We start from the raw sequence: 12,423 nt of genomic DNA, 5'->3' as shown, positions 1-12,423 counted from the left end.
ATTCTGTGATTCTCCGGGTATTAACCTCTACTGCAACAGTGTATGTATTGGGACAATTTCATCCTGTGTAATGGTACAGAGAAAGCTTTATTAAACCATTTCCACAGCTGCAATGATATTTTCTGTTGTGTTGTTTTGTTTCTTTTGTCTAATCACATCAGTGTAAAAAATAAGAAAAAGAAATCTTTTTCATATAGATAACTTTTAAGTCCAAAGCAAATCCAACAGATATCCATGATTATCAGAATAAAGATAAACTTCAGTTAAAAAAGCTCTACATACTTACATGGTCACTGAAGAAATGCTCAAAAGTGGGGATCCTGTTTATGCTACAGTGATCTGCAAACATGAGTTTTAAGGAAAGATTTTCATCTTGTCTAGGTCAGCAGAATTTGTTTTTCTTCATGAGCAAGGATGACTTGCAACAGCTGAGGACCAATGCCTTAACAATAAATTAACTTCTGTTTCTTGTCTATTATGAAGGTTTTCTTTTACATCTTGCATGGTTTTGAACATTTAAATAAGCAAAAAGAGTATCTTTTATTCATAGCAATGATACTATTCAAATTTTCTGTACATATTCCCTTCTTAGAGTAGTTATGCACTAGCATAATATCATTCAAGTCCCTGGCAACATTCCTGATTTACTGCAGCATAAGGAAAAAATCAGTCACACTTTGTAGATAACAGCTTAAATTTTCCCCCTCTTTGGTAATTTATTACACAATAAACACCACTGCAAAATTTATGTCTCATTCCTACAGTTTGATACCAGGTTTGAAGTACAACTAATGTAATAACAGTACATGAAGAGGCATCTTGAGCCCTTCTTTACATTTCTTCAGTCCTAAAACACCTTGGTGTTGGTCCAATCCATGACCATAAGATGGAGTAGTTCTTTGCTTTGAAATGCTGGCCAGCAAATCAGGAAATAGCACAAAAAGATAAAGAAGCTCCAGAAAAATCCTTTTTCCACATTCTTACACTAGATGAACAGAAGGTCTATGGTCTAGAAAACAGAAAAATTTTGCAGCCACAGGCATTGAGAAGACACCTTCTCACAGGTATCCTACAGAGTCAGAAGGCATTACTAGTGCATATACAAATCAGTATATATTAGGACTGAAAAATCACACACTGCTAAAGATAATGTTTAGTATTTGTTGACCTTGGCCTTGTTCTCTCCCCAACCCCCATCCCCCATTTATTTGTTAAAAATGGGTTGTCTTAGTTAATATATGGTAACAGTCAGGAGAAAAACAAGATTCTTCACAAACAGATTGACACTTAAACCAAAATGCACATACTTGATCAGAGGAAAGTGTTTCTATAAGAGGCATGAAAGGGATGAAAAACTGCTGAGCTATTTCTCAGGATTAAATACCTGCTCTGATGAATGAGGAATAATGAGACAGTTGACAAGACTGAATGAAATACTTTTCTATTTCCTAATCCAGAATAGGTCATCTTTTCCATCATAAAATGTTTGTGACATCAAATGTTTGGTGATGATAGGACTGTCATCTCACAAACAGAAGCTCTGCAAACCTGCTGAGGCATCCTGGAAGAGTATAACAGCAATAATGGATAAAAACAAGTGGCCAAAGTCTATTAACAACCAATCATTTAAATTGCTGCTGCATTTATAACAATTACAACGAGAACAGGTTTTTTCAAATTCAAATTTAGGCTTCAACACTTATGTAAACAGGCTCTGAACTGTACATTCAGCACCAACATTGCTTGTGATTATTCCCAAAACCTGGGATGTTGTGCTGCTTTTGGCTGGGATAGAGTTAATTTTCTTCATAGTAGCTAGTATGGGGCTACGTTTTGGATTTGTGCTGAAAACAGTGTTGATAATTCAGGGTTGTTTTTGTTATTGCCGAGCAGTGTTTAAACAAAGTCAAGGCCTTTTCTGCTTCTTACCCCACCAGTGAGTAGGCTGGGGGTGCACAAGAATTTGGGAGGGTACACAGCTGGGACAGCTGACCCCAACTGACCAAAGGGTTATTCCTACCATGTAATGTCATGCTCAGCAAATAAAGCTGGGGGAAGAAGAAGGAATGGAGGGATGCTTGGAGTGATGGCATCTGTCTTCCCAAGTAAGCGTTACGCGTGATGGAGCCCTGCTTCCCTGGAGATGGCTGAACCCCTGCCTGCCCATGGGGAGTGGTGAATGAATTCCTTGCTTTGCTCTGCTTGCATGCTTGGTGACTATAAGCAAGTTACACATAGTTCAGATCATATCAAGCATCTTTGGCAACAGTCTGTGGTGGCTATATAGGGCTCAACAGAGTGTGGAGAGAAAAATAGGGCCCATTACTGACAGAGGCAGCCCCCACCAAGGATTATTCCCACGGCCAGAGTTGAGTTGGACAAGAATGAAGATGAAAGTCCAAGGTGGACAAGAGGCAGAGAGGATATGCATCCTTACTTTCTTAGTCCATAGACCCTGGGCAGAACGGCCCCGTCAGCACAGAGGGACAAGCTGTGCCTCCCCTGGCAGGTTGCTGGATTTCCTCCCATTCCTTGGGCTGGGCTGAGGGATGGCATTACTGCACACAGGAGGAGACAGGACGCTGCTGGGAACACAGCCACCCATGTCACATTATGTCACACGCACCACTAGGTCAGAGAAAATAACTATGGCACAGTCCTGCTGCATGCAAACTCGGCCTAGCTGCAATAACATAAGTATTTAAGTCATTGAAGAGAGTAGTAAAGATCTTTTCATTTCATCCTCACTCTCCAGTTAAGGTGTTTGCTGCTGAACAGTGAAAAGCCTCATTCCACTTAGGACCTCACCTCTACCATCTGCAGGATAGATACGGCTTTACGGGGGCCTGTTCCGCTGCTCTGCACTGAATCCTCACACAGACATTTTTTGTTAGAGGTAGGGAAGGACTGAGCCTTTGTTTTCTGTAATGTAAATTCCAGAGCCTGCAGTTAAACACTACCAAGTCGCTAACTCCAGCCTTCCTACAGTTTCTACCAAGTCATTTCTCTCTTATCTCTCTCCTAGTCTGGTGCTGCATTTGCTTTTCTTCCATATAGCTTTATAACAGAATATCTCATTTTTTCTTAAACTCAAGGCAATGAGCCTTTGATGAAAATCCTTTCCCAAAAGGCATCTTCAAAGAATTTTGAAGCATAAACAAGTATCCAACAGCTAAACAGCAAACTCATTTCTAGTATTCAAACGTGGAACTGGCAGACTTCAGTTTTGGAAAATACGAAAAACTTTCACTTTGGTGAAATCTTGCTAACTCTGCATTGGAACGAAATTCCCATTGTTATTCACAGTTCTTACGTCTGTGAAATCTTTCTTAGTTTCTTACAATGTATCATTTTGATCAAATAAAAAGTTGGCAGGATATAAGAATCCACCAAGATGAAAAGGTGTTTTTGAACAAATAGGGAATGAAAGATATTCTATGATTTTTTTGAACATTCGTTTTTCTCTCTACTGAATAATACTATGATTTTTTAATCAGTTCTGCACAGCTGAAATTCACCATGGAGTTATAAAGAATACATTCTTATGGCTCAATTAAACTGAACATACCGAGTAGGGTGTCCATTGTGCTTAAATTAGCCTTACCATGAAGATAAATAGGTCTGTATTATCAACAGTCTATATGTTGTGTGCCACAAATAGTGTCACCATAAAGTAGAGATACACATAAAAGACAATGTTACAGAAACTTAAGGTTAATGTATTTGAGATCTTATGATACTCTTTCTGTAACAAATATATTTTAAAGTTCATAATAACCAAGTAACAGGCAGCTAGGTCAATGTTACATCACTCCAGAAAAGCAGCTAAATATATATTTATATGATCCCATTTTATGTCAGAATCATTAGAATGAAAGGGGGATTGGATTTTTTTCCACTTAAAGTAGAACACAATCAACTGCACTTGAAATCCTTGGGCCTGTCACCTTTCCTCATTACTGTTGGCAAAGCTGGTATTATTAGCATCCCCTCCCCTTCCCATTACACAACCTATTTTCAAAACTCACATTGTTTCTAGATTATAAAAAATTTTGTGAACATGTTCAAGTGTCATGTTCATATGAAGTGTCAATTTCAATAATTTTTACTTTATTTAAAAATAATTATTGAAAGAAAAAGAAGTATGAACATTTCCTGCAAATAGATACTAGAGAAAATGCATCTTTTTGTCCAGGTATTTTTTTTTTTTAATATGCAGACTTCTCCCACCCCAAATTGTTTTAAAGGGGTTTTAATGCATCCATGATGAATAAGAATTTGACTACAAAATCTGGTTTATCAGCATAGAAATATTTCAATTTCTTTGAAATTACAAATACGAACTCACAATCTTCTTGATTCTAACTGAACACAAAATAAGATAGTCATAGCTAGAGTAGCCCAGATTTATTGGTGAAACAATTTACTAGAAAAAAGCAGTTTTCATGAAATTGACCTTTTACAAGTATTTCAATTTTCTCTTTGGTATAACATAGCAAACATTTCTTGTTCAGACAATCTAATACCAGGTGAATATCAGCATCCATGGAACTGGTTATGCCTATTCTGCCACCGCACATATTCCTTCACTGAACTACAGCTCCATGATTCAAAGCAGGTCCTTGAATTTTGCAATACAGCAGAGAGATCAAATGACTGTAGCATAACTGCAGTTAGTCTTAAGCTAACTTCGGATAAAGATTGCTGGTTTCAGTCAAGTGAAGCTAGGGGCAAAACTCTCACATTAACAATGAGTGAGAAGCAAGTGTCAATACATATTCATGAAGTCATTAAGCTAAGACATAAAAAGAAATTTATGACTAAGAATTTGTGTCGTTTTCACCGAAGAACTTACATGTGTTGTTTATTGGAGGGGAAAGGAGGCAATGAGCCAATATTTAACTGCATTTCTTACACTGTTTGGGCTTTCAGTTGTAACTTGAGACTACAGTGACTCCTACACTTTCTGGTCTAGCACAGAATAACCTCATTGACAAGTGATCTCACCGGAGGACCATCTTCTGAGAGAAAGGGCATCACAATATAGGGCTTAAATGAAATCAGAACTTATGAATTTGACAACAGAATATGTTTTATTAATCTTTTTTGGCTTTTCCCCCCTATTTTTCACAGCTCATAACAGTAATAACCTCTTACCTCAGCAACCATACATCAGAATGAAAGGGAATATGTCAAGATACTCTTTAGATGTTGTCAGTAATGCTCATAATTAGCTATAGCAATCACTTTTGATCAAAATTAGGTTCTTTACTAGTTTCTGAATAAGACACTTCTCATTTCCAATATGCTGTTTCAAAATTACTCCAGTGATCCACTATTTTGCACAGAATTTCAAAGCTCAGAAGAAAAGGATCAAATCTACTGCATAAGACTTGAGAAGCCACGTAATACAGTAATTTAAAATAATGTAGCTCTTACATAGTTTCAACTCAGTATCTTGTTTCAGGTGTCTTTTATTCATACTTCAAATTTTATAGGTTTCATTCACTAATGTGAAAGTCCTGATGAGATTCAGCAAAGGAAAAGGGAAGGTGGCAGGCCATAAAGCATTTCAGCTTTAGCTGCTGGTAGACACTTGTGAAACATCACTGAGTGATCAGGTTTATATAACAGATATATTCTAACATTTTATGTCATTCACATTATTCTGGCATCAAGATTAGATGGGGAAATGAATTCTGTGCTCTATTGCTGGGCATATGAACAAACAATGGAAATGCCAAAATGACAAACGTCCTCCAATTCATTTTACATACTATAATTTGCAGAAAAATGAGAAGCCCACATAAGAAATTCCTGCAGGATTAGCCTAAGGAGGGTTGAACAAGATGATTCGAATTCTTCTAAATATTTAGCAATTCGAAGATTCACTGGTTATTTTTAATGACATATCAGAGCTTCTGCTTTGAAAAGGCTGGAAATTTATGTAGCTAGCAGAAATTATGTGTGTATGACTTGTCTCCCTTTTACATACAAAACCTTTGAGCTGAATCGGTTAACATTACATATTATTTGACTTAAAATATATTTAAAAACAAGAGAAGGGTGAGCTCTCCCCTTACAAGGCCAAAAGACAAAGGGCAATGCAGGCTTGCTTACTGAGGCCAAACGGGAACCAGAGTTTCCCTCTATTTTTACAAAAGCAGATTTATTTTTCTTGCATCTTTAGCATGATATACAAAAGACAACTGTACCAACTGAAAAATTCCTACAGAGTTCATTAGGGCTAGTTTTTACTTCTGCGTGTTTTTGATTTTGACATGTACTTACAAGCTTAAGTGATGCTTCCAGCTTAAGTCCTGTCTCATTGAAGATTATAGTTTTATTTCTCAAAGTTCATCACCAAGTTTAAAGATCTAAGACTCTAGCTCTTTGCAGGCATCTTAGTAATTTTTCAGTGCAATTTAATTGCTTTGTTACGGGTTTACAACAAAATGTGATAAACATTTGTGATAGAGTAAATAAGCATTTGTGATAAGCAAATTGTGATAAGCAATTTACTGTGGGAAAAAGCATTACTATTTACTTTAAGAGGAAAATGTGAGATGTTACTGGTGTAATTCTTATACAAATATATATTTCTTCATGAATACTGTCATAAAAATGAATAGCATTGCTTATGTGTGTAGGTGTTCATCGCTTTGAACATGGATGGCAAAACCAAAGTCCAAATAAAGAATACAAATCAGATTCAAACACTATAGGGGTGATTGAAAGCTATTCTTAATTTTGATTTTCTTGGAGAAAGGCCAGACTGTAATTAGATTTTCTGAACATAATTTCCTCAGGGATTTCAATAACTGCACTACAAAAAACTAATGCAGGTTTCCATACTAAAATTTTATTTGGCCTTATAATATTCAAACTGATTGTGTTTAAAATTTGTACTATCTAAATTCTCTAGAGCAAGAACTGCAACACTAAGTTTCAGCTAGCTGAAAATTCAATTTGCAATCCTTTTTTCAGCCTAAACAGATTTAAAACCCCAAATGCAAAAATATATCATGCATTAATGGTATCTATTATCTTTTGCTGAAAAAAAAAGATATGTGCTTTGCTCAGTTTTTAATATCTTGTAAAACAGTGCTAAATCATATGCCAGCTAATAACAATAAACAATGAGTTACAAGGATACATACAGGGGTTTCTTTGTACTTGTATTTTTCTCCTTAACCATGACTTCAGTTCACAAGGTTGTTCTTGGCTTCTAATTTTTGTTTTTTTGTAAAACCTTATATATAGGAAAGCATAACATGTCAATGAAAGTTTATCTTCTGTTGGGCTCTAATTCTTCATAAAGCTGTCTATTAATGAAAATGTACGATTCATTTAAGTCTTATGCATGCACAAAAAATTACCTATAAGTAATTTTTTTTTCTTTTTTTCTCTGTTACTTAAATTACTTTATCATAAAAGTCTGTGTATTGGGTTTGCATGGCAAGGTTTTGGTATCAGCAGAGATACAAGGGTGGCTTCTGTGAGAAGCTGCTAGAAGTTTCCCCCATGTCCAGTAGAGCCAATGACAGCTGGTTCCAAGACAGACCTGCCGCTGGCCAAGGCTGAGCCCATCAGCAACGGTGGTAGCACCTCTGGGGTAACGTATTTAAGAAGGGGGGAAAAAAAACAACTGTGCAATGGCAGCTGGAGAAGAGAGGAGTGAGAATATGTGAGAGAAATAATTCTGCAGACACCAAGTGAAGAAGGAGGGAGAGGAGGTGCTCTATGTGCTGGAGGAGAGGTTCCCCTGCAGCCCATGGAGCTCCATGGTAGAGCAGATATCCACCTGCAGCCCATGGAGGACCCAACACCAGAGCAAGTGGATGACCCTGTAGGAAGCCCATGCTAGAGGAGCCTCCTGGCAGGACCCATAAACATGTGAAGAGAGAGGAGCCCACACTGCAGCGTGGAGGACTCGAGTGGCAGGACTTGTGGCAGGACTTGTGACCCTGTGTGGGACCCACACTGGAGCAGTCTGTTCCTGAAGGACTGCACCCCATGGCAGGGACCCAGGCTGGAGCAGTTCATAAAGAACTGCAGCCCATGGGAGGGACTCATGCTGAAGAAGTTCATGGAGAATTGTCTCCCGTGTGAGGGACCTCACGCTGGAGCAGGGGAAGAGTGTGAGGAGTCCTCCCCCTGAGAAGGAAGAAGCAGCAGCGGCAGCGTGTACTGAGCTGACCACAACCACCATTCCCCACTCCCCTGCACTGCTCAGGGGGAGGAGGTAGGGAAAATCAGGAGTGAAGCCTGGGAGGAAGGGAGAAGCAGGGGAAAGACATTTTTAATATTTGGTTTTATTTCTCATTATCCTAGTCTGATTTGATTAGTAATAAATTAACCTAACTTGCCCAAGTCGAGTCTGTTTTGGCCATGATGGTAATTACTGAGTGATCTCTCCCTGGCCTTATCTCAACTCATGAGCCTTTTGTTATAATTTCTCTCCCCTGTCCAGTTGAGGAGGACAAGTGATAGAGGGGCTTTAGGGGGCACCTGGCATCCAGCCAGGGTCAACCCACCACAGTCTCTAAGGACACTATTTCATTTCTCTATTGTAATTAAAGGCAAGATCTGGATTATTGATATGTACATTTTAGAAAGAGGCATTGTGCTTTGTAAAGCCATGGGTATCAGGTTTTAAGTGAAATCATTCCAACACAGAAGTTTAGACCAGAATTTAACCTGATGGCTGTAAAAATTTTGTGCTGTTTTCTGGTGCGGTGGCAATTCCCCTTTTCTTTTTATTTTGCAGCAGTGGGGCTTGCCACATGCCCGATATCATGTCGGACAGAGAGGAGAGGCAACACACAGCTCTGAAAGGGCATCACTGTGTTAGCTAACGAGGCCCCATGCCACAAACTCTACAGCAACTGCAGATCACGGATGGAAACTCTGTCAGACCTACATGGAAACTCTGTCAGACCTGCAGCACTATACTGTAAAATTCAAAGTGAATACTGGTGGTGATGTGCTGCCACTAGTAAGAGCCAACCACCAAGTTGTTCTTAGTGACAAGATTGAGACAACTAAATTACCACTTTTCTCTTAGTAGTGCAATCAAGAACTGAAAGTGTGAGGAAGACACAAGTGGAAGAAAAGATGTATAAAGAGAGAAACCAGCCCACCTCCTTTTAGGATATTTTGTGCAACATGTGTTCCTTTTGTGCTATTATTCTGTGTTTTAATCTTTTTGGGTCTTTACATCTAAGTGTTTTCATGAGCAGATGGAGGTTGATAAACCCAATACCCATTTATTGAATTGCCTTTTATTGTCTGAAATGTAGTCTTTAAAAAACAAAAAAACAAAACCACAAAACTCCCCACCTTCTTACTCTACAGCATATTCATTATCGGATCAACTCACACTACTAATTAAGTTAAATTCGACTGTTAAATAACTCCCAAAGAGCCAATTTAGATAAGGTAGTATGAGCAGATCTTCATTTCTCCTTATACATCACCAGATGTTATTAATTAAATTCTAGTCACTTCAGACTGCAAGTTTGAAATAATTGCCACTATGGAAACACTTTTACACTCTACTTAACAGTGAGTTCAGCTGCTACTTTACTGATTCTGATAGTAATCTGAATCTAGGTAGACACCACTCTAGTTATTTCATTTTAAAGTTTGTGACATATCCAGAGGAACGTGCGGCATTTTCAAATTCGTTTCTTGAATGTAAAAAAGTTTTGTCATAAATACACGTGAAGTGAAGAACTGAGTTTGGTGGATTATTCTCTAAAGAAAATGTCTCCTCTCTAAAGGTGTAATATACATTTTCAAGTTCAGAGATCACAGCAGCAACAAATGATTTTGCCTTGTGCAACAACTCCTCTCAGCTGGCTGCTGCACTAAGTTAAGGGTTGAAGTGATGCTCACAGTCTGCTTCCTCGCTACCCACCTTCCACCCACATCTATGAAGCATCTGTGGGCTGATGCTCTGACAACCAGTTGGCCTCTGCTGTGCAAAGACTATCAGTATGAACAGATATTACGAGGAAAAAGTGTTATTTTGTGCTATCTTCAGCTTTTGACAAAAACATTGCATTTAATTAGTCGTTGCAGCAGAAGGTTCAAAGAGATCTTCATTACAGATAATGAACAATATTCTTGCATGTAAAAGTTTTGCAACCAGGAGACAAAATTGTCCCATGGATGTATTTCTTAGCCCACTGGTAAGACTGAACTAGTCTCTCCTGAAATCAGCTATGCTTTCTCAAGCTTCAGTCACCATAGTACATGTAAAAGAAATGAAAATCTTAAGTTCTGAAATATTTATTAGTCTTATGTTTTAGTGGAAGTGTGAATAAAATCTGCATACTTCCACAAAGTAAAATTCTTGAATTTTTAATAATATATTTCCAGTATGTTTCCTCCTGCAAAGCCAGTTGCATAGGTATTAAACTGTTTCTTTATATATCAGATTTTGCTTTCCTTTATTGCAAAGGCCATTTGTAAGAAACAAAATATTGCAGAGAATGAACAATGTTCTATATATTTATCTCACTTCGTGTTTATCATAACACGTTTACGATCTCTTTGCCAAAGAAAAGACCCATTAAGAACATAAGAAGAGGAACTCTAACATCTGTACAAATATTTTTTTTTGCATTCTTACTGTGTTCATGAAAAAATATCAGTGATATGATGAATATTTTTAAGGTGATCTACAAGCACAATTTTTTTTCACAAACAACTTCTGGAAGGTTATTTTTTTTTTTTATTACTGTTATTTAATGGTAAGTCTATAACCATGATTAGAAATTCACTTTGTTGGATGGAGATGATGGGAAACAAATACTGTATTCTTTAAGGAGTCACCCAATGAATTCACAGCTCACCTGCTGATTTTAATTTATGTGATAATTTACAAAATAAAACACTTCATGTCTTTCATCTATATGCTTCATTTCACTTACTTTCATGGAAACATGTAATATGTTTTCTTGCATTAGGTACTTTTGTTTGTGAGCAGTTTCTAACCTCCTATCTAAATGTAAATTGCTTATGCAAACAGATTATTAAGAGACAAGTGAAATGAAATCCTTAAACCCTTTCGAAGTAATAAAAAGGAATGTGTTTATGATAGGTTGTTATTTTTTGAAAGTGAAAACAATACTATTAACGAAGGTCTACATTTTAAATGTAACAAAAATTTGTTTCCTAAAAGATACAAATCAATTTCAGCTTAAGAGCAGTGAATCATCATCATTGTCATCAAGTTATGTTAATTATAGCATTTAAAATCTTAAGAAAATTGCTTAGAATCTAAACATATGAAATAGAACTGGTGACAGAAAAAGATGATATGTATATACAGAAGGCCTGTAAGTTAGTCCAATCAACCGTTCATGTATGTGATTCGCCAAGAAAATTCACCAAGAATAGCTCTTATTCCTACAATTATTTTGTTTTAATCTTGCAACTCATACAGTCACTTTATGTAGATTTAATTGGGCACCCTGAGGTTACCCAAATACATACACAATCTTATTGGAATAAAATACTAAAACAACCTGACATTCATTAGCTACTGAGAAGCTACACTAAGCCAAACTGCCTATCCAGCTTTATGTGGTGATTCTGGGAATAATTTTCACGAGTAGTTTGCAAAATGACTAAAAGAAACCTGCTTTATGTAAATTTGGGAGTCCTGCTGAGGTTCCTGACAACTGATAAAATGAAATGGGGAGAAAACAACCAGTGCAAATGAAAAGCAGTTTGCATGAATTCTGGTCAAATGGAAAGAAGCTAATGGACATGGCATTTACTCGTAAGGAACTTGCCTTGTAAACTGTAGATTTCTCCAACGCTGTTCTGCCGGGTGATATGATGCCAATATGCACTACGAGGAAGTGAGATCGACTTGGATAATGTCATTGGTTCAGACAGACTGGTCTGGAGCTAAAAACCAAAACATAAATGGAAGATCACACATAAGCATACTTGATAGACTATCTCAAAAGTGTAAGTTGAACAAATTTTGTTATGAAGACAGTATTTTCTGAATTACCACAGGTGTTATGCTATCACTGAAACTGTGTTATAAGCACCAGCACCATGAATGCTCAGGAAAAAGCTGCATATATTTGGGTATATAGGGTCATTAGCACAGGTTAATATTAGGACACAGCAATATGTCTCTATTTATCTATAGCTATTTCTGTTGCTGCCAAGATTTTGTTATTTACTTCTTTAACTTTGCAATAATGATGGATTAGCATATGCCTGAAACCTTAAACCCCTCTACAATCACATTTCTTTATCGGCATTTAACCTCCATATTGGATTGAATACCCAGAAAGATGCTAAGAGAGAATCTGAGATAACCAGTAGAGAATTAGCAATGAAGAGTCATTAATCCCCTAATCCTCCATTCAAGCAGAGGCATCTCATCACCAG

The 12,423-nt window shown here is 37.2% G+C and overlaps 1 protein-coding gene across 1 annotated transcript in view; it reads right to left on the bottom strand.

The window, feature by feature from the left end:
- The window catches only part of DOK6 (docking protein 6), a gene marked incomplete at its 3' end in the record, with an annotated part of 266,062 nt that overhangs the window by 34,961 nt on the left and 218,678 nt on the right, over window positions 1-12,423 (bottom strand). The window contains exon 7 of the mRNA XM_082015374.1: window positions 11,808-11,925. Within this exon, the coding sequence (XP_081871500.1) occupies window positions 11,808-11,925 (118 nt within the window). The remainder of the gene's footprint in view (window positions 1-11,807; window positions 11,926-12,423) is intronic.

Source organism: Phaethon aethereus (genome assembly GCF_964289735.1).
Source record: "Phaethon aethereus genome assembly, chromosome: 2".
In the NCBI taxonomy this organism is placed as follows: domain Eukaryota; kingdom Metazoa; phylum Chordata; class Aves; order Phaethontiformes; family Phaethontidae; genus Phaethon; species Phaethon aethereus.
The sequence above is the reverse complement of the archived record's forward strand: the minus strand, read 5'-3'. Positions and strand labels throughout refer to the sequence as shown.